Source organism: Euprymna scolopes, chromosome 10, assembly GCF_053919585.1.
Source record: "Euprymna scolopes isolate OS-2025 chromosome 10, ASM5391958v1, whole genome shotgun sequence".
NCBI classification, from domain to species: domain Eukaryota; kingdom Metazoa; phylum Mollusca; class Cephalopoda; order Sepiida; family Sepiolidae; genus Euprymna; species Euprymna scolopes.
Window position 1 is genome coordinate 68064920 of NC_136491.1, and position 27077 is coordinate 68091996.

A 27077-nucleotide genomic window follows, 5' to 3' on the forward strand; every position below is an offset into this window, starting at 1 on the left:
TAGAAAAAAAGAAAAATTTAGTTTGATTTCTACTGAGCTATAAATATTACTACAAAGACTTAATATGTTAGCTGTTAATTAGCTGTTAAAATAAAGTCACAGTTGCATTTCCACATCAATTATTCAAGAGGTTATTTTGCCCAACGTTTAAGCTCACTTGATGTGTGACAAAACAGCATGGCCCCCGCTCAACAACTCGCTGCCCCAACATTGTGTGCTGTGGATTTCTTCTCATTTTCTTTCATTCTCCTTCGTCTTATCTGCTTATGGTTCTAGCTTTGTCGTCGTCTCTTACACATTGGCAGTTGCCGAGAGAGTGTACACGGGTTCACAAGAATAAAAATAAAATAAACCCTAAGGAGAAAACAGAGGATAACACTGACTCCGATACATTCTGTATATATTCGTTGGATTCTGGGTGCATGTGTGACACCCCAGACCCTCTAAATGTTAAAATCCACATGTATGTTCTGTCGAGGCCATGTTTTTCAATTGTTGTCAGCTTATCTTGGTCTGTTAAAAGTTTCTCAATCTGGTTCAAGCCACGATCTGCCTTCAACTGTGTCAAAGTCACAACTGCCCTCTTACTCATTGTCAACCAGACAGTCAGAAAAACCTTGCAAAACACTAGTCTGTAAACCGTTCCTCCTTCATCATAAAAACTCATTGACTATCACAAATCCATAGCCACTCCCCAATGTGCCTGTAAACCAACTCTAAATATATCTATGTCCATTGTTTAATCCTTTTGTTACAGTCATTGATACACCTTAATTAGAACCCCACCTTAGCTCTCTTTTGTCTGCATTAAAGAACAAATTCCAATCCATTGTCTACTAATAAACCCTATTTCCTATTTCTTTTGTTACCCAATAAATCTACTTCTTTTCTTTTGTTATATTTCCTTTTTCTTTTCTCTCCTACTTCCTAACACTGGGGGAGGGGGATCGATTGTATCACAGATGTAATAATTATTGTTTCCATAATGACTAATTTTCATTTACCACAGGATGACATTACATTTGTAAGATTTTTCACTTGTTCAGAGCCTGCATTTTTAGTTATACACTGTGAAATTTGTTTTTTTGGACCATTTGCACACAAGACAACAAATTTTCTAATTTACAACAAAATTTGAACTGACATAATTCTGTTACTAATTGTGCAACCAAAATACATTTGGTAATTATTGTTTATATTTTTCAAAGATTTATGCCATTGAAAAATCTATGAAGATCTATGAAGTCACAAGTTGAAAAACATCAATATTAAAAAATAAATCGCCTTTCATTGAAAAAGATAACTTGAAATAAGCTTGAAAAAAATTATTAATGACATAAGAGGAAAAATTTGTACATTAATTAAGAAAAAAGCATTAAATTTTATCAAAATAACAAAAAATAAAGAAGTTTTGACAAGTTCAAATTGAAGAGAATTTCACTATATTTACTCATTTTATGCATAAAACCCTAAGTTGGTTTGTGATACTTTGTAGCCATATTTGTTGTGCTGAATGGTGGTTATTTATTGTTTTATGTCTTTTCGAAAAAGAAATTTCATTTTCAATCTGCCTAAAATATGACGTGAAGCTTATTGGTAGTAGAGATTACATTGTTTTTCTCTTTAATCAAGAACCGTGATTCCTCGCTTTAGAAACGAGAAAACTTCAATGTGTATCATCTGTTAAAATTAAGGATTACATTCATTATACATGGCTGCCATAATATTTTAAAATAATCATTTTACTGAGAAAACTAATTATCTTGTTTTTTATTTTTTTGTTTATTCAAAAAAAATTTTTATGGCTTGATAAAAACTCGGTCAAACCTTATAAAGAGAAAGATATGAAAAATAATTAATGTAACAGTTCTGCTCTTATATGTGTTCAACAATCAGTTTTACTATACTTGTGCTACCATTATTATCATTGTTATATTCTACTGCTATAAGCTATTCGATGTTATATTTCTATTAAAGACAGTAAAAAAATTCTGCCACAAAGCCTTTGCCTTGCAAAAGAACATTGATTGATTAGCAGTAACACACACACACATATATAATTTAGCTAAGTATGGCACAAGTCCAAAAAGGAGTTGAGAAATGATACTGTGGCAATGTTCCAAGAAAAGTGAACCAGTTTTAATTGAAGCAATTGCAATTCCTAGATGCTCTACTCTGACCACTACTACTTTCACCAGTTGGAAAAATGTAGATCTATTTCAGTTACCAACCAACCAGATAATTCAAAAGACATTTTATGTGCCTCTCTATATAATTACATGATTATAATAATCTGTTATTAGACTAAATCTGTATGAACCAATTTTTGTTTCCAAAATAATTTTTCCTATATACTTTAATAATACAAATACATACTAAAATATTCTTTAGTTTTGGGATTGAGTTATGTTTGAAAAAAAAATTATTTTCATTCTTTTAATCAACTGTAAAAAAATAATACATCCCTCCCTTAGCTTTTAAATTATTTCTCTCAAGCCTTTTCAATATATATTCACTTAACCATTCTTTAATATTTTTTAATATCTCAATAAGCATTTAGAGAAAGAGTGACACTCATTTTTTTTTTTTTTTTTTTTTTCAGCATTGTTTTTTAATTATATGTAAATTAAAAAGCAAAACAATAAATCTCTTTACTTATATATTATCTGTAAGGTGAATTTCAAAATAGATCATTATTTTTATGGTTCGGAATTTTGTAGATGATGATTGATAATTTGTATTTGGATTATTCAGACTAATATTCTCATCTTGAGTGTTTTTTTTTTTCACAATGTTTTGGCCAGTGTAACCTCCTACCTTCTTCAGGTGTCTCTTGTTGAAGTTGAGAATCTTTCTTCAAACTCTTAAATTTGCACAGAATTTTGAACAGAACCCTTTATTTAATCCACGAGGGTAGCATCTTCTTGTTCCATCGGATATGACTAGGTACAAGTCTTAAGTAATTCACAACTGTGCTCATTGTATCACCTGCACTGAGGAGTGAACCTTCACCCTCCAGAAGAGTGTCACTTACAACTGAGTTTTACCTAGTGTTTTATCTGTTACACCAAATAATACATAGAATTTTGAAGTTTCTGTTCATTTTATTGATTTTTTGGTTTCATTTTTTTTTTCTTTAAACATTTTTTTTTTAATAATTTAAGGCATCAAAACAGTCGGAGTAAATTTTCCATAAGAACACAGAAATTCTCAAATATCGTAGCCAGGACCATTCAATTACTTCAAACAAATATATCCCTTTCAGTGGCCATACAAAAAACATCTTATTTTAATGACAAATAATAATGAAAAGTTAGTTTACAGATATGGTATCATTTAGACTAGCAAGGAACTTCTGGCATTATCTAGGAATGAATTTAGTAGTAATTAATTGTTCAGTCATTTCCATTCTGTTCCATTAATCACAATCGGAAACATTTGGATTAGTATGGGTGCTCTTCTATTGAGATATCAATTGAAATACTAGTTGCAAATAGTAATCATATTTTTAGATATTCTTTCATTTCTGTTATTAAAAAAAATTACTTTATTTTTTTCAAAAGCCGGTAGAACTACACATTAAGTTGAGGCTTCCAGTTATACTAAGTGATTTATCTCTTAAGTAAGTGAAAAATATATTCCTTGAGTGCAACTTCAGAGTTCAACCTAAATCAAATTTTATGAATAAGCGATAGCATTGTCTTAACTTCTCATATTCAATAAAGAAAGACAATTCAATTCGAACTACCGAAATCAAAAGCAGCCTTGCAATAGCAACAATTCACTATTAAAATTTTTTAAATCTTAAAAAAAAAAAAATGATTTTCTATATAAAAAAGCTACTTGATCAATTTACACGATTTTTGGAATATGATTTTCGTTCTGTGATGAGAATGTACATCATAAAGATTTCTCTGTATTTTTGGTTTAAGTCAGTTGAACTCTGAACTTGCATTATTTCTTGAAAGGTAGCAACAAATGTTTTATATAGATTTATTTTGTAGGTATGTTTGTTTTTGTCATGACTTGTTTTACTTAAAATATTTTCAATTGATAATGAAACAGTTCAGATGAAAAAAATTAATACAATTAAATTTCAGAGATTTATTATTTCCAATTCTAATACAAAATAACTAATTAAATATTTATATAATAATTTTGTTTAATCTTTTCTCTTACTAAATGTACACATTTTAGTCGAATTTAATTTAATTAAAATATAAAGACTTTTTTCCACCATGTTTCCTTGGATAGAAAGAGCAGTATACTAAATGTTTTTGGTTTAAAAAACAACTGCTGTGGTTTTTGGTATGCAAATGTAATTAAGAAACCATATCTTTTTGATAAAAACAACCACCTTTAACACATAGTCTCATTATTCTATTAATATTTAAAAATAGTACAACATAAATAGCTTCAAAACAAAACTTCTAGGAATTGTTCCAGTGACTGTGGTGGTGAACATATATTTGGTATTTTGCTTCATCTTATTTTATTGACAATTCATACAATAATAAAAATTTAGTTTACAGATGGGATATTATTGTAGACTAACAGAAAATCTCCACCATTATCTGGGAATGAATTAGGACTCTGGTGAATTCCTGCTTCCAGCCTCAAACACCATGTTACCATTTATGTTCTTATTTTTTAATTTGTATGATTTTCAAGTGATAAACACAATAAATATAATAAACTGTCTATTTTGCTGTTTATAAGTATTTGGTGCAAACCCAAACAACACAGTTGTAAAACCTTTTAATACAGAATGTCACTATGGGATTCCTCATAAAATTTTACTTGATAAAACTAGATATAGGGCTCTGTTTTTGATTGCATCCCCACAAACAGAGAAACATATGCTATAAATATAACTTACATTTAGAAAAGTTGATTTGTTTTTACCCACTTTGAAATCAGAACAATAAGAATTGTCATTTAGATTTAACATGTTCTTGTACTCATAAACAACTCTGATGACAATCTATGCTGCAGGAATTTATGCCCCCATTTTGAAGGCTAGCCTAATATTATAATTAAATTTTCTCTGGGCTAGTTCATTGTTTACTTCCTGGTTAAAGTGTTCACTAATGGTCCAGAAGGTTAGGGTTAAATCCTCAGTCAAGTTTTACCAAAGACGAGAAGAAAAAAATAGTACTTGATGCCCCCAGAATTATAGGATCAAGGATAAGTGAAGTAATTCTGGTAAAGGCATAGTGTAGTAGCTTATGAAAAGGGAGTCTTTCATATTGCGAAAAAGACAAATTTAAGGTGATATGTGAAAGACTGTAAAAAAGGATGAAAAGTCATGAATGTCGGCTTAAGTTTTATAAACTCTACATGATTCAAACGTTAATAGTTGTACATAATGAAGAATCTTTCAGCATGACGTGTATGTAAGTTTTGACATGATCTAACTAGTATGTCCGGTTTCTCAACTTTTCTTGAATTTTAAAGTCATGATTAGAAGACTTTTTTCTCTTCATTTCATTGGTTGGTAGTATTAATTCAAGGGCTCGACTCCTCATGGAGAGATAGAAGGTATATGTCCAATACTTCTATAAATAAAATGTCTTAAAAATGAAAGTCTTAGAAAATAAATGATTTTAATCATTTAATAAAAAATTATACAACATTATTTGTTTTTCTAAATTTTCAAATCAAACGGATGAAATAATGTTTTGCATTCTTGAGAATTTGAAATAAACTTTCTGTGTTCTTTTGATGTCACCAGCTTGTTCACAAATGTACCCCCACAATGAAACCGTTCAAATATGTGCCAATATGTTTTATTGTAGTACATTAACCTATCTTTCTGAAACATGGTCTTGGCCATTAAATCTGTCAGTTTCAGTTTTAATAATGATTAATTTCAATAAAGATTGATGAGGTGGCAATGGGCAGTCTTTTAGGTGCTATCTTAATAAATATTTTATCAGGTTTTTAAGAATTCTTGCTTTTTGTTGGCACTGTGTGGATGATACCTTTCCCATCTTCCAAGTAAGCAACTTTTTCCTGTTGTTGAATACACTCCACCCACTATTAAAGTTACTATGAAAGAAGAGCAGAATTACTCTTTACCCTTTTTGGACATTTTGGTTGGAAGAACTTCACCACTACTATATATACACATGAAACCAATGTTTCTGGGTCTGTATGTCAGTCGAGATTCCTTTTCTGCTAATAGCAGAAAGATCAATTTGATCAAAGCCCTTGTTTACTGAAACTCTCATGGATGCTATCAGTTAAGGATTTTCTGACAATATTTCAACTGCAGCATCTTGCTACTTTTATGCAGTGCAGCCCCATGTGGTGGTTGGCATCAGAACTTCCTTTTACAAAGATGTACTTCTTACATTACAAAATATTTAGGTGTATACTAACATGCTGCCCAGTGTTGCCCGGTCATAACATACACTTAAATATAATAGTTTACTTCATGCAGATTACATATTTACTATTATAGACAATTCTCTGTCAATTATTATATCGAATCTAATATATGGTAGTGAGATATAAACTGAAAAAATATACATGGCTTGGCTGCCATCAGCTAGAATCAAAATGAAAACATACAACACTCCGCTCTCATTCCTTAGCCTATGCGCATATATATATATATATATATATATATATATATATATATATATATATATATATATATATATCTTGTAGAGAGTATTAGACCAAAAGTCTCAGTTAATGTATGAATACTTTAAAGGAGCTATTCTTGGAGTACATCAGATATAAAATAAACTCGGTAGGTGTATTTACCTAGAGCTATATTAATACAGAAGATGAAAAATCAATAATTGTGAAATTATAGATCAGCTTCATAAGGAGATCTATAATTGAAGCTCATTTATAATTTCACAATCATTGATCTTTCATCCTCTGTGTGTGTGTATATGTATATATATATTTCCCTCAAACTCTCTGGCCTTGATAGAGAGGAGACTAAAACTTGCAGCTGTGGTTTTAAATGATCTGAAATAACAGCAAGGGGACACTGGATTCCAAATATTTCTCATATGTTATATCTCCCTTCTTTTGGAAAATAGGGTACAATTATGAATATCTCCAGTGTCAAATAATCCTTATACACTGTGAAATTTACTTCATGTATGAGAAATATTTGGAATATGCCCAAATTTACCTACATTTGTGTCCTGGCAGGCTAGCTTCAGTTTTACTACTTTGGGATTAATTTCAGCCTTATCAGGCCACTAATATATATATAATTTACCTGTCATCCCAATTTAAAAGATGGAATTGCCTGATCATTGAAGACAAGATTCAAGCAATCCAGCAGGCATATATATATATATATATATATATATATATATATATATATATATATATATTACAATAGAAAAATGCGAGCATGAAAAGTAATACGGTTAAACTTTAACATGGAAAAGTAAAGGGCTAGTTGTTAAAACTGGAAAAGAAAAGGGACAAGATATTCTAGTAAAAAATGTAAGTAATTTATAACTTAAAATATTGCAGCATTAAGAATTGATTATATAATGTTATGAATTGAATTTTAAAAAAGTTCTTAATGCTGCAGTATTTTAAATTATAAATTTATTATATTTTTACTAGAATATCTTGTCCTTTTCTTTTCCAGTTTTAACAACTAGTCCTTTACTTTTTCATGTTTAAGTTTAGCCATACTATTTTTCATATTCACATTTTTCTATTGTAATCCATGATTTTTCCAGACTCCCAGTAAATTCATTTGTTCTTTATTTAATTTCAGTCTTATATTTTTGCCCCCATAAACGTAACATACACATATGTAATAACAATGTACGGCATTCATCTGCTTTTATAAAATCCCCCCAATTATCTCCCTTTCATTCTATCATTCTCTTTATTTCACTTGTTAGTTCTCTTTTCGTGAGGGCGGTGAATTGGTAGCAATAGTAGTCGTTGAGCAATTTGGTTCCTATGGAAACCAGTCATAAAAAACGTCGTTCACCTCCTTATGTTTTTTTATGATTTTGAACACCAGTAAATTCATCATAATTTTTGTTTTACTGAACGAAAATTGAAATTGTTTTTCATAATATAGCTGAGAAGGTGATCTATAAACTGTAATAATTGTTTGAAATTTGGTCGAAAAATGAGTGAGTGCTGAAGCTTTAAAGCAGTTCTAAATGACTAAAACTGCCACTTAACCATATATTCAAACACTACCATGTTTAAATGATACATATTCACACACACACACATACACACACACACACACAAGAGAGGGAGAGAGCGCCTGGTTTTGCCTGTGCATAAAATACTCAAATATGATTTTTTAATTTGTTCAGATTTCGTATATATTATTATAGAGTCGTGATTTCAAAAGTATATAAAAGGATTTGGGTGCCATCAGCTAGAATCGAAACCGAAACTGTAGCATTCAAAGCTGGTGACGTTACCACTGTACCAATGTGACACGCATATGAACTGATCAAAAATTAAAAAGAAACTAAGATGAATGTACAAAAGGTATAACGATTTTTTTCAACTTTGACCCATTTTTGGCCCCTTTAAAAACTATTTTAACCGGCTAAAGACCCATAAAAGAAAGTTCCATAAAAAGATCCAATCATTTGAGGCCCCTAGTGTCGCTCTGCGATATTTAGTTTTGGAGGAGATAGAGTTTGAAAATATGGAAACAGACAGACTTGTAGCCTTTCATATATTAGATTCACCTCTCATCCTGTTTTTTTTAAAGATGGAATCGCCCGATCAGTGAAGACAAGATGCAAGCAAGCAATCACAGACTTTTATAATTATATGGATTGATAAATTCAAATGTCAGTGTTAGGCTATGTGGATCATTCAGCTTTTCGAAGTCATGTCCGGGTATTTGAAGAACAGATTCAGCGGATCGGCTGCTTATAAATTCATGAGTCGCTCATTAGCCAGCAACAAAATGTGGTGATACGTACTCCAATTGTTGCTTCTGCATTGTGTACAAAACTAAAGCTCTCTCCAAACACAACATCAGTGCTTTGGAGGTGTTAAGCGTTAAGAAGTGCTAAGACTCTCTCTCCCTCTCTCTCTCTCTCTCTCTCTCTCTCTCTCTCTCTCTCTCTCTCTCTCCAAGCAAAAAGTACAGTCACACTTATTCAGAGTATTCTAAAAATAAAAAATGAAAATGTCTTTTCTATTCTGCATTGTTTTCATTTACAGAACTCGTTTTCTCAACTTGAGTGATATTCTTACCCTACTCTCACCATCCCCCCTTTTTTCTCTCTAAAAGTAACTTAATGTAATTATTAAATCATTTATTTTGATTGTTATCTGTAGATGTACACTTTTGAAAATGTGTCAATCGAAACGTTCCTTAAGTTTTAGGTTTAGTTGAATGTTTTTTTTATTATTGACTATTCAATATATTAAAAATATTTTTTTTTTGTTTTTTTACTATGTAATGTTGTCCTCCAGTTTACTATAGCTTGTTTTTTTTTTTTTTTTTTTTTTTTTAAACAATATATATATTAGTAAGTTATGAAAATATACATGGGAATTAAGCAGCACATTATCTTTTGCATTTCATCCTCCTAATGATTCTTCATATAAAATTTTATGTGGATATGTGACGTAGTCCCTGGTTATGGTAAATACCATCTTGGAGCGTTTTTGTGTATAGCCAAAAACCATACCGACATTAGATGTGAATTATTATATAAAAGTTATGCAGTTTGAGCAAAGGACGAAATTGAAGGATATATATGAAACATGCATTCATAATAAAATGAAAATAAATGAAACATTAAGAGAATAGAAAGGGCACCAGATAACAACAGCTACCTGAAACACAAAGTTTTATTAAATGAAAAATATAGAAATACAGAAGTTTATAAAAAAAAATTTTATATAAGAAATAACAATATAAAAGTTACTTTCATGTTAGTAAATGCATATCGTGCAACACGTGTTTGTGTAAAGAAGTTGAATGAATACTAATTACAAATTAATATATTCATAGTGTATTGGACAGCATGGCATTGTGTATGTGTGTACGTTTACCTTTTGTTCTTGTTAGTGTATGTATAGATGTGCACGGGTTGATAAGGCTAGATACGTGAATCGAATCGTTGAGTTCTTTCGCCCTACCACCCCAGTGCAAAACATGGGTGGGGTGTGAGTAGACGTTATTGGATTCCTTTTGTTCAGCGACTGTTGAAGGATCTCTAAAACCAATTTTCTTGAACAGGTCTTATAGGAATTTCTAAGTTTGCACTGGCTTGCTACATTCGTGTATAGGTGTTGCTTTTTGAGGTTTAGAAAGATTTTCATTGGTTGAAAATTCTTTAACACCTTCATATTAAGCATTGTCAGCATTAAGAAGTGATGAAGAGAGCATATCATGAAGAAAGAAAGAGAATCATTTGACGATGTCTAATCTATTACAAATACATGCAATAACAACAATAATAATGATAATAATGATAATATGTTTGAAAGAGAGAGATGATGTATTTATCTGAAAATGAAAGTTTCTTTCCTATAGTAAAAGAAAAAACGCGAATTTTAGTGTTATTAATTCTGTAGCTTTATTTCTCTGTCAAATATAATTAATCAATTTCCTAATTTTTTAAATGCACTAAATATAATAATGTCAAGTCTTTAAACAAGGATATGAAACGGGTTTCATTTTCATTTTTTTTTTTTTTAATAAATTTCGTAACAATGCCATTTTTGCTTACCCAGTAAAATTGCTCTAAATATTATATACATTTGTTGTGTTCCTTCTCACAAAAGCTTTCGTCATATTTCTGTTTCAGAACTTATCCACAGAATTATAACCGCATTCTCATGTGATAGTTGAACTTTTTTCCGGGGTAAAATTAATCCCAACAGAATTAATATTGCAATATTTTTTATTTGATCTCACAAGATTAAATTTTTTACTTAATAAAATTGTATTTCACACATTTAAAAGATTTTTTAATACAATTTTAAAGCATAACAAATCATTTTTTTCTAGTTTCTTATTACATAGCAAAACCATGAAACCTTTGATCTTCAGATTCCTCAGACTTTTGTGAAATTTGGAGTTTTCTAATATTATGTACAACTCAAAAAAAAAAATGTATACATTATAAAACATACAGCTGTCATGCTCTTCCTGTTGATACACGTTTACAAATATCTAAACAATTTGACTTATTTATCACCATCTATGTACGTTCTTAAACGATTTTATGATTCAGCTGGTTGTCGGGTGATTTCACTGAAATAATTATAAATAAACTTTATGGTCCTACTGATCTGTAGAATTAGAGCTTGGAATTTTATCTCTACATTAATGAAATTATGAGACAGCTTGTTGTGAGTGTATGTGTGGCGCAGCTCTTGGCTTCAGATAGTATTTCGATGGCAGTGGTGCATTTGATAAATATCAAGAATAATGCTAATAATTAATATAAAAGCTAGTTAAAAGGTGGATAAAGAACATGAATGAATTACCATTTAGCAAGTAATAATTTAATGAAATTTTGTGATTGAAAACGAGAAAGCATGAATTAACAAACAAAATATATTTTGTATATATCAATAATTTTAGAGAGATGTAAAATACACTCAAAAGACCAAAGTTTGTTAAGAAGGTATGGTTCCCTTTTCATGTCCTAAGGTGTAGGAGAGAATGCCATTTACTCTCAATCCTCACGTTATAATGCTGAGTGTTTAGTAAAGGTGGATCAGTTACCATCATTTAAGTCTTTGGTATGATTCCACCAAAGATTGAACCTTGGTCTCCAAATCGATTAGCAAGCGCACCTACCATAATGTCAAATGGATTGGTCAAGTGATCAGATTCTAGTTGAGAGCAACCCGAAGCTCCCTTTTCATTAGCTACTACACTTAAGTGTAGAGGAGGGTGTCACTACTTTTCCAGGATTACTCCACTTACCCTTGACCCTCACCTTATAACGAGTGCTTAGCAAGGTAGCATCAACTACTATCTTTTAAAGTTTTAGTATGGCTTGAACAATAATTAAACTCTGATCTCCTGGTCCATTATTCAACAATCTTATCATGCCACTCTTATTTATTTTGTAAATTAGTAAAAAATAAATAACACAGCGTTTTGCCTCTGAAAAAAATCTCTTTCTATGCAGTTGGTGGTTAATTGAAGTTAATCATCTAAAAGATATCTTTTGTTTGTAAACAGAATTTTTACTCTTGACAAAATAAAGAGGGAAATCTTGAGATAAAAAACATTTTCTTAAATTTCTGTTATCTTTAAAAAGATTATCTCCAATAACTATTATATGGAAGTGCATAAATACTTTTTAAAGTAACTTTTCTACAATAATGTATCCTTGAAAATAGTTACCAATAAAGTTGTTACTTCAGTGAAAGGAACAACCAACATGGTAACATAAAAAAAGGTTTATTGCAATAGAGAGTACAAACATGGATAGACAGATACTAATAAAACATTAGTAATCTTTGAAGCAAAACTGTGGGATAATACTATATCAAATATAGTTTTGTATTAGTAAGTTCACATAGGAACGACTGTATATTCTTTTACAAAAAATGTGCATCCTTTTAGAAATTTAAAATTAATATATTATGTTGAGAAGAAAGTTTTTGCAGGATTTTTAATTTTTATTTCAAATGATGTATTTTCAAATAAGTTTTTGTTATAATACCTTTACTTTATATATCATTTTAAAGAGCGTTTTTCGCTTTATCTAATCGTTTAAATTACAATCATGTTAAAACAATTATGTCTTTTTCTCAGAACGTTGAATACAAGATGGAAAAAAAACAAATTTGCACAATTATTTTTTACTTCAATTCAAGCTCAGCTGAAAAGCTGCTGAAACAGTTTGTGATATCAATAAAGCGTTTGGCACATGAACCTGTACTGAACACACAGCACAATGGTGGTTTAAGAAATTTTGTGGTGGTGACAAAAGTTTTGAAGATGATGAGCATATTGGTCAGCCATTAGACTAGTTGTTCATAAATTTAAGTGTATTTTTCTGTGTAGTTTCATACTATACCTACAACTGATTTTGTTTGGTTTGGTGGTAAATTATGCACCAACGAGTCACTCAAATTAGTGAGTTTTTTTCTGGAGGATTGGTAAGAATGTGGTAAGAATGACTGGAATTGTGCAAAGTTTGATTATTTAGGAAGATGACTTAACAAGAATTTGTTAGCATTGAACTTGAAAACAACAATGTAATAGTCAGCTGAGAAGCATCTCCATGATATTGTGTTCTACAGATAGTTCTTTGGAAAGAAACATTTTATTTTTTATCATTTGGATCAATTTGAAAGACGGAACATCCCCCATTAAATTTCAAAATCGGTTTTGTACTCTGCACCTCTCTTTGGACGTATTTAACTCCTATGCAGGTAAAGAATTGTGTCAGGAATGAAATACTTTCTGGAGCAATAGAACCAACCAACTATTTTTTCAGCAACCTTAACAACTGATTTGATATAAGTCTTCCATTTCAGGTGTGAAGTGAAGGTCACTCCTAGAAGCTTATCAAGACAGGAGTTTTCCTCAAGGAGTGAGCCATTCATTTCAATTAGAACAAAATGAAAATCCGAGCATTGGTGGTGAAAGGAATGAAGCTTGGTTTTACATGTATTAAAAGTAACCATCTACCTCTATCCCCATTGCACTTTATGCTCCAGGTCAGAAGAGACAGAATCAGAAAAATCTTGACTTTTAATGTTCTTTGAAGTGTTGCCATAAATGGTAGTGTCATCTGCATAAATTTCAATTAATGATATTAAAATGTGACAAAGATCAGAGAGTTGATTGGGCGCAGAATGGATCCTTGATGCATGCCAGTATTGATACCATATGCTTCAGACTCTGTCCATTAACAACTACTTTTATGAACCTATCAGAGAGAAAGGTTTTGATAGCTGAGAAAATATTTCCAGATATTCCATAGCTAGCCAGCTTGTGAAGTAAACCTTTATGTCAAGAGATATTGCTCTAGAGATGAAGTCTCTATTAATGAATTCACTTATCCTGTGATATTACAGTCAGCATGCCAACTGTTGATTTTGCAGAATGAAATCCATATTGCTCTTTACTTAGTAGATTGTTTTTGTTGAGGTGATTAACAACTTCTTGATTTATCACAGACTCAATGTACTCATGACACACAGGAGTGTTTGGTCTCCATTATTTTTAAATACTGAGTTTACTAATAAAGTTTTCCCAGATGATGGGAAGCACTTCTTAAATAAGAAGTACTTCCCCTCACCGTGAATTGAATTTGATGCAAATTTCTATACAAAAAGTTCGGTTTTATCAGATGCTGCAGAAATCATCTGTAGTCCATTGATGATGGTTAGAATAAAGATCTTACATATGCTTATTCACAAAAACTCTTGAAAACCAAATCTCTGCTCAGACACTCTAGATTTAATGGATTGCACAAGAACCCTTTTGCAGTGGTTGCAAACCATCCTAAAGGTGTCTTTAATTTCAGAGCATTTATTTTGTTGAAAGTAATTGAAATGGGGATTTCTGTGAGCAATGGAGCAACTTATTTAGAATTGTACCAAGACTGGCTGTTTTGTTTCTTTTGGAATTTCTTAGAGACTATGAACGTCATTATACAAATTATTAACCAATCAGTTATATTAGATGCAATACAGGACACGGTTTTTTAAAATTGAAGTGTAGAGAAAATGTTTGTAGATTAAATAGTAGTATAAATATTTTGATACTTTCAGTTTATCACGTCAATAAATATGGTACTTATAACTGTATTTACTTTAACTATTTATAAGGTAAATATATGCAAATCCTAGTGTTGGGTAAGGGTCATTTGGAATCTGGAATCCAAAAAAAGGGAAAAATTTTACCCTAATTTTTTATTTCAAAAACAATTATTTTAATATTTTTTTGATTATTTAAATATTAATTTTGAATTGCTGGTACTAATAATAAAATGATAGATATTTAGTCATTTTTAAACTACCAGTAAAATTAAAATTTAAAGATCATAATTACAAATTTTAGTCGAAATTGCACCGGAAAAAATAACCCAATAAAATGCCAGGTAGAAATGGCAGAGTGAATAAACATGAAAAAAATTATGCAAATGAAAAATGTACAGGCAAATCTTACAATGAGTTTATTAAAACTTGGATAGAATGCAAAAAGGGAAAGCTTTAAGAAGTTTGTGAAATTAAAGAAAGTAGATGAGAACTCTCCACTATATACCTCCCTCCCCTCCAAAATAAAGTTCTACTTCTAAGGCATTTAGGCCATTTTTTTAATCCAAATTGGTAATTTAGTGAGTATATACCACTGGATACAGTCTCACATCATAGCTCGAAGATTCTATTCAACTCATAAGCAGAACTTGTGTTTCATATATTCACATATTAAGAAATATGTGCATATTTAGGTGTATTACTTGTAATCACAAATAAATCCTGTTGCATTTTTATAAAGTTTTTAATCTTTGTTTATTTATGTACTAGCAGTTCAACTCGGCTTTGCTCGGGCCCTATGTACTCTTCATAACTTGCCCTATGTGTGAATACACTTTATGTAAGATTTCAAATGTTTAGACCAAAAATTGTCTGAGTAATTTTGTAGAGACTGCAGAGATAAATGTTTTTTTAACTTTGACCCCAATTTTGACCCCTTAACATTTATCATTTTGGTTTCAAATCAAAATAAAAAGTTTTACCCATGTCCAAGTTACCTATATCTAAAATTTCATTAGACCCAAAATTGGTGGAGAAATTTGATAGAATCTGCAAAGGTCAACTTTTTCAACTTTGACCTTTTGGCAGCCAAATTTTCGCCTCAAAACTGATTAAAATACCTGTCTCATATCTGAATACCTGTTATGTATAAATTTCAAATGTTTAGACTCAAAATTGGCCGAGTAGTTTGATAGACACCACAAAGGTCAAATCTTTTAAAAAGCTTGCCCTATCTCTGAATATTATTTATGTAAAATTTCAAATGTTTAAACCAGAAATTGGCTGAGTAATTTGGTAGAGACCGCAGAGGTCAAATTGTTAAAAATTTTGACCCCAATTTTGACCCCATAACATTTATTTTTGGGGGTTCAAATCAAATTAAAAGGCTTAATCCATATGCAAGTAACCTGCATTAAAGTTTCAAGTGTTTAGATCCAAAATTGGCGTAGGAGTTTGGTAGAGTTTTCATAGGTCAAATCGTTGAACTTTAACCCCTTGACAGGCAAATTTCTGGCCGAAAACTGATTAAAAAGATTTTGCCAAATCTCAATACTCCTTATGTCAAATCTCGAGTCTCTAGGCCAAAAATTGACAGAGTTATCTGGTAGGGAAATGTGTGTGTGTGTGCACACACACACACACACACACATTTTCACTTTTATAAATATGTAGATAAGAAGAATTACAGCACCTATAATTCTTTTAATATCTTCAACTCCATTGTGTTTGCTTTAACTAGTTATTCATGATGTAAATTTATGTGTATATTACCGAATGTAGTTTCATTTCATACACAAGACTGACTTTGTTGTTAATAAATATTGTATTTATGTGGTTCAAAATTCTATTACTAAATAAGTTTGAAAGCCTCAGAAAATGACATCCAGTAGACCTACTACTTAGATTTGAAATTTTAAATATGTCTGGCTTTTACCAAAACTGGGATATCAACTAAAAAAAAAAAGAAACTTGATACCAAAACCCAAATTTATAATTACCAGATGTTGCTTATTGTATTTAATCTTCCTGTTATAAGAGCCTTTGTAATCAGCAGCATCAGCAGCAGAACTATGTTGAGACTAAACACCAAGCATGTCAGCCAATACCTCCTTTAATTGTTAGCTTTGAATAGCCACAGTGACTAGTGAATATGCATATGAGGTCCATTATTAACATATTCTCATAACTTATCCACACAAATGACAGTGTTGTCCATGAATGCATCAACAGGGTAAGTTTGCACTTCTAACATGTTTATCAGGCTCATCTTTTTGCCAAACTTGGTCTCTTAGTTGCATAGTGAAGGATTCACCTAGATCCAATAGCCCACAGCCCCAAATGTACCTGTCTCCTGGGTCATAAGTGAGATAATGAGAAATGGAAAATTTATGTATTTCATATGTGGGTAAAAACACCCAAAAAGTGGAACCATCTGGGATAGTATGCGAATACTGAGACTTCATTTTGACCAAACTTTTAATAAAATAGAAGATGACTAGACATAATAATATACAGGTCTTTAAGAAAAAAATAAAATGCCAGTAAATTAACTTTTCTTTTCATTATCTCCAAAATATACATCCTGAAATAAAGTACTACATATATTTTTTCAATTCAATTCATTTGGCAAGAAAGAAAACAATTGTGCTTCATTTGCCATGTAGGGATTTGGAATCCAAATGTGTTTGCTCCTGGGCCAAACTCAAGGATTTGTTGTGAATGCCACTGTGAATGGAGGGCCATTGATGGTGTCTCTAAATAATGAATGACTATCATTAATTTTAGGTTGGATTTCTTACCAGCAAATAATGTATGTGGCATTTATCGCAAGGATTTATTTAAATCTTTGTCTAAAAGTAAAAAGTCTGTTATTTTTGTTTTGTTGCAAAAATGTGAGTTTGTTGTTGTTGAAGGAGTTAATGCTATTTTTAGCACACAGTTATGTTGTGTTTTGAGGAGTACCAGTTTTTTTGTTGATGGGGATTCGAGTTTGTTGATATTGTGGGAGTGGTGACTTTAGACCATGACATGTTCATGTTTTATCATTGGCAATAATGATGCTCTGATTATGAACAACAGAGGATCTCTCATGATGAAAATCATCTACCAGTGTCTTTCACAACAGAATCAACAACCAAACAAAAGAATTCTTCCATATTATTTCAATTATTCGTAGTGTCTTAGATGTTATTCTCACACTATTTTGGCCGTTTGTAACATTCAGGTGTATTTTGTCAAATACCAGAATTTTTGTTGAACTTGAAGCAAAAAGAATTCTTCCTTTCTTTAGGTACTCATTAGCCCACTAGCCAACATCTTATAACATCCAACAACTTACATTATGGGTTAATTAAGTGACTTTAACACAAGGGTGATCTCGGATTAGTGTCTCAAATTTCTTGACTCGGATTTTTGTTTGGTTAAATGTTACACCCACCAAATGATTTTGTTGCATAAGTGTTTTTAAATTTCACAACATATAAACCCTAATCTAATCTTATCTGAATAGGCTATACCTATTACAAAATCTGCCAATCCGTATAGCTATGTTTGTATGAATGTGATTTTAAAACCTATTTTTTTACCGAAACAATAAAATCAGATCAGTTTCAATAAACAGGTAAATTTTCTTTTTCAAGTGTAACTTGTATGTACGATATTTTTCTCTAGTACAATAGAATTGATTGAAAAGACTCTTCAAGAGTTCATGATTTCTTTCCAACAATAAAATCGAGAACTGAATTCAGATATCCAATATAAGAATGAACAGTGGAAAAGTCAATATTTTTTATTTAGTTTTTTTTTTTTTCAAACTGTAAAAATAGAAAATGAAAACCAAAATTTAAATGCTTAATTCTGAACAGAAGTTGTAAAGTGATAGTTATTCTATTATTTTTTGTTATTATATAAATTTAGAACATGAAAGAGAGTGAAGAACATTTCTATACATTTCAGTATGGAAAGCTTTGTCTTGTTTATTGAATATTTTTGGTTGAATGGTGTTAGAACAGATTTTTATTGATTATCTTAGCTTTTTCAACCACAATCAGCCAATTATGATAAGGTTTCTTTTCCTATATGATTCATAGTTTTGAAACTGATGATTTGTAAAAAAAAATAAGCTTTCCTTTTGAATTTATTTATAAAAATTGAGGAGTGATGCTTAGCATGTGCATTTATCTCTGCACAAGATAGAAAGGGAGAGGCATAGCTTTTTCCATAGATAGGACATAAGAGAATTTCTGTGTTCATGGAAAATTTGTTCTGACTGTTTTGATGCCTTAAGTTATAAAAAAAAAAAAATTATTAAAGAAACAAACAAAATAAAAAAAATCAATTAAATGAACAGAAACTTCAAAATACTATGTATTATTTGACATAACAGATAAAATACTAGGTAAAATTCAGTTGTAAATGACACTTTTCTTGAGGGTGAAGATTCAATCTTCAATGTGGGCGATACGAAAAATACAATTGTGAATTACTAAAAACTTTTACTTGGTCATGGTTGACAGAATGTGAGCATACTACCCCATGGATTCAATAAATGGTTCTGTTCAAAATTCTATGCAAATTCTGAATTCAAACAAGATACACCTGAAGAAAGTTAGAGATAATATCAGCTGAAACCTTGCATAAGTAACACTCAAGATGAGAACAATAGTCAGAGTAACACTAATAATCCAAATTATCTTCGTCTCAAAAATTCAGAAACATAATATTCAAAATTCAGAATTTAAAATTATCTATAAAATTCTATTTTGATGTAATTAAAATCTCCATAGTTACAACGTATCTTGTCTTGTTCACTTCAATTTTTATTATATACAGATTATTATTATTATTATTGCTGAAGGTTTGAAGTTTATATACTGACCTTACATGAATACAGGTTAACATTTGTTTATATTTTTACAAAATAAATGGAGTCTTATTTTAAGTCAAAGGCCAAAAGATATTATTGTCACTTTGTCGCATATTTTGATTGTCACTTGAAATTTCCCTTCATTTTTTGTTTTTACTTTTTAAAAAGAAGGTTACTGAGTGGAGGTATCTTTTTTTTAGGAAAAGTGTGAGAATACATGGATCAGTTTCATTTTGCCAATGACTTTTTTATTTTTTTCAGGTAATATTTGAAATTAAAAATATCTGGATTCCAAACTCTATGAGTGATAGATTGTTGGAGGGCACTTAGGGGGTGATAATGAAGTAATTTTGCTGTAAAACACTAAACAGCTCATAGGCCTAACATATAGATGGTGCCACTAACCTTCAAATAATGTGTTAGAATGTGAGCTCAATCAGATTATTTGTTTACAAATTACAGTTATTTAAGTGAGGCTACTGTTGCAAATTTTCAAAATAATAAAAAATTCTGAATTTCGTGTGTTGACAATGAGAAAAAAATAGTTAAAAGGTAGTGTACTGACTTTAAATGCAGTCAGAGAGGCACAAATGATGCTGAATGCTCAGGTCACTCAAATTCAGTCGTTATCCTGGAAAATATCAAAAGTTCATAAACTTGTTTTAGCTGATCATAAATTGAAGTTACATGAAATAGCAGAGGAGTTGAAGATATCAGAATGCAGTGTATTCACCATTTTGTGTGAATATTTGTCTAGCAAAAAGCTCAGTCGATTCCAAGCAACAACTCATCAACAATTCGAAGCATTGTTTGCCACTGTTCTGTTCTTCACTGTTTTTGCAACAAGAAAAATGAAATATAGATTCACCACTTCACTCTGGAGTCAAATCAGCATTCAACTGAGTGGACAACAGCAGGTTAAAGCTGTCCAAAGTGATCAAAGACATAAATATCAGCAAACAAGGTTTTGGCTTCCATATTTTGTTAATTAGTTAACATTGAGAAAGGAAGAACATCCATAACAAATATTATGAGGGGTGTTCCAAAAGTAATGCCTTCTATTTTTTATTCCACCTGTGAGGATTGCAAATTGCATTGTTATGATGACTGATTTATGCATTCATGACCTGAAAGTTTCATCTTTCCGTAGCAGATATTGATGGTGTGAGACTCTAAGAAAGCAACCACTGTCATAGACATGTGTTAGAAACAAAGATGCATCACTGAATTCCTGGCAAAAGTGCATTGAGAATGGTTGTGACTATGTAGAAACTTAAATTTTGAAGAAGAAAAGGTCGGCCATTTTAATGGTACCACTCCCGTCTTCATAGTTCAACTTTTTGAGTTAAAAAATAGGGGGAATGACCCTTGTATATAGCATTATTGGTGTATTTGAAAGAGAAAATGTTAAAAAAAAAAAAAAGCAGCAGCCACAAATGAAGATAAAATAAAGCAAAGGTATACTTTTCATGTGTGGAAACTGTAAGATTTTTTATTTCAGAAATTTATTTCAATTTTTATGTATTAATAAGGCATGAAAAACATCTTGGTGAACGGGATTATCACTTTGGTGATTAAGCTGGGTTTTATAGGGGGTTTTATTAGGGGAGATTGCCATTCGAATTTATGGTTAATGGTAGAGTATTTTTTTTTATTATCTTTTCAGCATGAAATTAAGTGAAGTCATCACCTTGGTTGTTATTTTGGTGTTTGCAGGTCTTATCAAAAAATTAAAATCAAATTCTATAATAAAATATTTTACAAACACTTCCTACACATTAAAAGTATACGGATCGGAAGAGAATTAAATTCTACTGCATTTGCTATAAATTATTTGTTGTTTTTAATTTTTGCTTACAGTTTCTTGTCTGTTAACTATTCTGGAGTTTTATTTATTTTCCTTACTGTTGAAATTATTTCTTTAATTTTAATTTTTTTTATTTTTATAATTTTAAAGGAATCTTTATTTAAAAATCCCCCCCCCCGCCAATATTAAATTTAAAAAATGTATTTTGTAGAATTAAACTTTGAATTATTACTTTTTTTAAAGAGAAGTTTTATTTCATTTGAATGAATTTAATATGTTAGATTTTTTATTGCTGTAGAAATGTAATACTTTGAAAGACGAATCTTCGATCTTTTAAAGCCATTCCTTTTTATCAGAGAGTTACATATTCGTTTTTAATGAAAGGAAGTTTCCATTAAAAACAATGAATTCCTTCATGAGCCTAACCTACATTATTGTCTTGAATTCAATGAATGGAAATTTAAATAGTTTTATTTTTTCAGCATTATTTTGTCGAACTATTATCTTGAATCATTGTTGTTTGGAGATGGCGGTACAATTTGTTCTTGTGGAATGGTTTCATTGTTTTTGTATTTTCATCTTAGAAGTTTTATCTGGCATATATGGTAGTATTGCTTGGACAAGACACATAAGACAAGAATCAATATTTTGAATGTTCATTATAGAAGCTTTCAGTTTGTTTATCTCACTATCAAACTTTATTTTTGATTCAATCATTTTTAGATTTTTATGATTTTCACTGTGAGAAAAAAGCAGTTGTCATAATAAATATAAATTGACTAATATTGGCTCTTTCTCCAAAATTACATGCTTTTTTTATTTTTCATTTTTGTTCATAGATCTCTATATAAAGTTAAATATGTATGTATGTTTATATATTTGTATGCACATGAATTACTTGTAAACTAATTAACCGATCATTATAATTTTTGTGCCAAAATATTATAATTTTTAAACATATTTAGTTTAATTTCATTTTATGCAAATGTTGTAAAGAGGACATGGAAGCCTGTTTTTTTTTGTTGTTTTTTTTGTATGTTAAATTTTAACAATAGGTATTAAACATTAACTAATAAATATTCCTAAAATTTCACTTTTTAGGAACATAATTTGGGCACTTTTGAAAATTTAAATGTTCCAAATTTCCTTTAAATTTGATCCATAAGACATCAATTAAGCAAGATGCCTTTTGTTAGTTTTAACTAAACAAAAAATATATGAATAAACACAATTGCCCAATTACGTTTACACATTTATTATACACTGACAAACATTTAAACAACAATAAAACACAATACAATAGCGACAGTTCGATAAGACTCACTGACTGGTGGAAAAAGTTCTCAGAGCTCACCTCGTGGTGGAACAAAGGTTCTCCTCTTCTTGAGAAGGAAAAGGCAACACGTCTGCCCGTGACCAAAGGGAAAAACCAACCAGCGTTAGAGCAGGGGCAGATTACTCCTCCCCGGTGTCCTCTAATTTTTAGTCCCCTACAACATCCCCCCCCCAAAATACGGAGTACTTTTAATTGAATGTTGTGAGAGGATTGGGTTTTTTTTGTTTTTTTTTATGTAGAGACCAAGTCTCTTAAATGGGCAGGCCATTTTACCTGTCTGCTCGAACGTGTTTTTTTATAAGGGCGTTTTTCCAATGTCACTTCGACTGGCATCCTTTGTGAGGGATCTACTTCTAAATATGCATCCTCGAGTGTTGCGGGTTTCAACCTGTCAATTGAGATATTTTGTTCTTCGTCCTTAATGAGGATGCTGAAATACTTCTTGCTTTTCTTGTTGACTTTAAAAGGTCCGCGGTATGGTGGTTGCAGGGTATGCAACCTAGCTGTATTGCGAACAAACACATGTGTGCATGTCTCTAGTGCCTTTGGCACATATGTGTTAGCGCACTTGTTTATTCCTGATGGAGAATATGCCATTTTGGCCATGGTTCTTGTCAGTCTATCAACAAATGATGCAGGGTCCCAAACTTTATTTGGTGTATCACAAAAGTATTGTGCTGGCAGGCGTAGTGTGGTACCATACAGCGCTTCTGCTGCTGAGCAATTCATATTCTTCACTGCTGTGCGCAAACCCAGCAAAATTAGAGGAAGATGTTCTAACCACTTTGTATTGCTGGTAAGCAGGCTGCGATGTAGACGTTCGACTGTTCCGTTTGCTTATGGATGGTATGCTGTCGTGTGTATACTTCTGGTGCTCAAAAGTCCTGAGAGTTTATGTAACAGTTCGGACTCAAATTGTCTACCTCTGTCAGTTGTCACGTTTTCCAGGACACCGAATCTTGCTACCCATCCAGCGAGGAAAGTTCTGGCTGTTGTGTATGCTGTCATATCTGGCATTGGTAAAGCTTCAAACCACCTTGAAAATCTGTCGATACATGTCAAAAGATAGCATTGGCCTTTATATGTCGGAAATGGACCGGTGATGTCGAGGTGTATGTGCTTGAACCTCTCATCAGGTACTGGAAATGTGCCTAATGGCGCACGTGTACGTCGACCGACCTTGGCCTTTTGACACTGCACGCACTTCTTTGTCCATTCTCGCACGTCTGCTTTCATCCTCAGCCAGACATACCTGTCTGTCATCAAATGTATCGACGCATTGGTCCCTGGGTGTGATAACCCGTGTACCACGTTGAATATGTCTTTCCTTAAGGATGCTGGAACATATGGGCGCAGTTTGTTAGTGCTGATATCACACACTATTTTTCTAGGGCTGTTGGGGTGTGCCATTTTCACCAGCTGCAGTGATGTTCCATTATTCTGCAGAAGCTTCTGGAGGTGCTCGTCTTTTTCTTGCTCCATAGCTAAGGTGTTGGCTTTGACGGAAGGTCCCAATGTGAAGGAGTTTATTCCTCGTGACAGTGTATCTGCTGGTATATTGTCAGCTCCCTTCACGTGTCTGACAACCGACGTAAACTGTAGGATATAGTCCAACTGACGAACCTCTCGGGGAGAGTATTTGTCTGAGGAGGACTGCAGAATGCCTAATAGAGGCACCAAGTAGAATGGCTGTCCCTCTAGGAGCTGCCGATAATGTCTTATTGCGGAAAACGAGGCCAACAACTCTCTGGAAAATGTGCTATAGCGTGTTTCTGCGTTAGTCAATTTCCTGGAGAAGAAAGAAATAGGTCGCCAGTTTGCATTACATTTTTGCTGCAGGACCACTCCAATTCCAGTTGCAGATGCATCTACTGCCAGGCAAAGTTCACTATCGGGTTGAATGTGGGACAGCTTTGTGGTGTCTTCTAACATGGCCTTTATTTTGTTGAATGCTGCTATTGCTTCCTCCGATAGTGTAATGTTGCAGTTCTTCACATTTGTCAGCATACCTGTCAATGGCAGAAGTACTTGGGCAACATGAGGGAGAAACCTACGATAGAAGTTAACTAATCCTAAAAATTGCCGCAACTGTCTCATTGTAGCAGGGATAGGGAAATCTCGGATGGACTTGGCTGTCTCTGGGGATGGGGAAATTCCCTTCTCTGAAATATGGTGCCCCAAAAATATAACCTCGGATTGACCAAAAGTACATTTTGATGGATTTAAAACAACACCATATTGGTTCAGGCGATCGAATACTTGATGCACATGATCTATGTCTTCCTGCCTATTCCTGCTAGCAATGAGGACGTCATCTATGTATGCACACACAAATGGCAAGTTTCGCAGAACCTGGTCTATAAAACATTGGAACGTTTGAGCTGCATTGCGTAAACCAAATGGAACACGCAAAAATTCAAACATTCCAAACGGTGTGGTAATTGCCGTTTTGGGAATATGTTCGGGCTCCACAGGGATCTGGTGGTATGCCCGAATAAGATCTAATTTAGTAAAGACCCTATTATTCTGGGCCACTGCTGTTATATCTTGGTTTCGTAGCGGCATTTAAAGCTCGGTAGTCCCCACATGCCCGCCATGCATTTGGACCCTTACTAACAAGATGAAGAGGCGAGGCCCATTCGCTATTTGAAGGACAAACTATGCCAAGCTGCATCATCTGCTGAAATTCTGCTTTCGCAGCCTTTATTTTTTCAGGTGTTAAACGTCTGGCTTTACAATGGACGGGTGGGCCTTTTGTCTCAATGTAATGAGTTACAGTGTGTGGTAACACTTCCTTGTGAAAGGAGGGGACCGATATTGAAGGATATTCTTTCAACAGATTTAGGAAGGCTTCGTCCTGGTCTGCATGTGCTACCTGTGGACCTAATGGTGTGCCAGTCCCCACCACCCCACATGCTGCAAATTGTGTGCTTGGATCTCGGAGACACTGGCCTGACATATCTACTACCAGGCCAAATGCTTGCAGAAAGTCAGTACCCAGTATAGCACTGCTTATGTCAGCCACTATGAAAACGTGGATAAACGATCTGCGTAAACCCAAGTTAAGGTCCATGCACCTCTCCCCATAAGTCCGTATTATTGAACCGTTTACAGCTCGCAGTGTAAATTTACAGGTAGGAGACCTTTTGTCCACTGATGTTGCCGGGATAAGGAAAACTTGTGCCCCACTGTCCACCAAAAACGAGATGCCTGTATTTTTATCTACAACATAAAGTAGGCGGCCAGAGCAGGATGCACCGTCAGTTGATGCCGCTCTCGTCTGTCGGTTTAGGCTTTTCCCTGCCCCTTATAGTTGGAATACAAGAGTTGGCATTTTCGCCAAATCTCTTGTGCTTCCAACAAATAGCTTCTTGCTTGCATTCCCGGGACTGGCTGCGACCTCCTCTGCTGCCATGTCCCTGCTTCTGTTTTAATGATAGTCTGGCGATGTCTTCTGCCATTCTGTCCATACGGGCTTCCAACCGTTTTTGGCCCTCCATTAATTTTTCCAGAAGCTCGTCTCTTCCAGAGGTCTTCACGCTGGATACTGCAGACGATTGTGTGGATAATATGTCTGCAATGTGATCTGCTATGACGGCGAGTTGTTCCACCAGCGTGGACTCGTCCTGAGCAGCGATAGCCACCTTATACTCCATCGGGATCCGTTGGAGGAAAATATGCTTAACGATGCTTTTATCCATCGCACCTTCAGCTAATTTTTGTAACCGTTTTAGAAATTGGGCCGGCTTGCTATCTCCCAGGGTCTCTTGTTCCAACAACTGCGAAATACGCTTATGTGTGGAAACAGTCACAGCAGTCGTGACTCTCTCCTTTACATCGTACGGCTTTTCTGTAGGTGGAGAGATTATTAACTCTCTTACCTCAGTAATTGTATCCTGAGGTAAAATGGATGCAACGTAACAGAATTTCTCTGCCTGGTTGTCAATCGATTTTTGTTTGAAAAATAAATCGAGTTGAGCAAAAAACAAAGCAGGGTCGTCGCGAACTAACGAGGCATTAACGTTACAAGTTGTCGCCATTTTAAAAAAATATATATATTTATTTATTTACTTATTTTACCGCACTGGAAACTACAACAGTCTAGCAGCAGGGCATGGAAAGAAAGGAATAGTAATAATACAACACGGAGGGTAAGGGGACACAGAGACAGAACGCAACGTATTCGCCCATATCAGTCAATCCTGTATCAGGCGCCGAATTTGACAGGAATACCGACAGCCATTTCAGGAACGAAATTTTCCTATATGGGATAATTTAGTTTCGAAAAAAAACTTGTTGCATTTGTTGTGCATGATTAAAACAAAACCCTAGTTCTATCCTTATTCTAT

The 27077-nt window shown here is 32.7% G+C and overlaps 2 protein-coding genes across 9 annotated transcripts in view; one reads left to right on the top strand and one right to left on the bottom strand.

The window, feature by feature from the left end:
* The window catches only part of LOC145286055 (far upstream element-binding protein 1-like), a 141514-nt gene that overhangs the window by 22128 nt on the left and 92309 nt on the right, over positions 1-27077 (top strand). The gene's annotated exons all lie outside the window — the stretch shown is intronic.
* LOC145286487 (uncharacterized) lies at positions 22960-23457 on the bottom strand. Its single transcript, XM_080135391.1, has one exon. It carries the CDS (start codon positions 23455-23457, stop codon positions 22960-22962), a length of 498 nt encoding a protein of 165 aa, XP_079991517.1.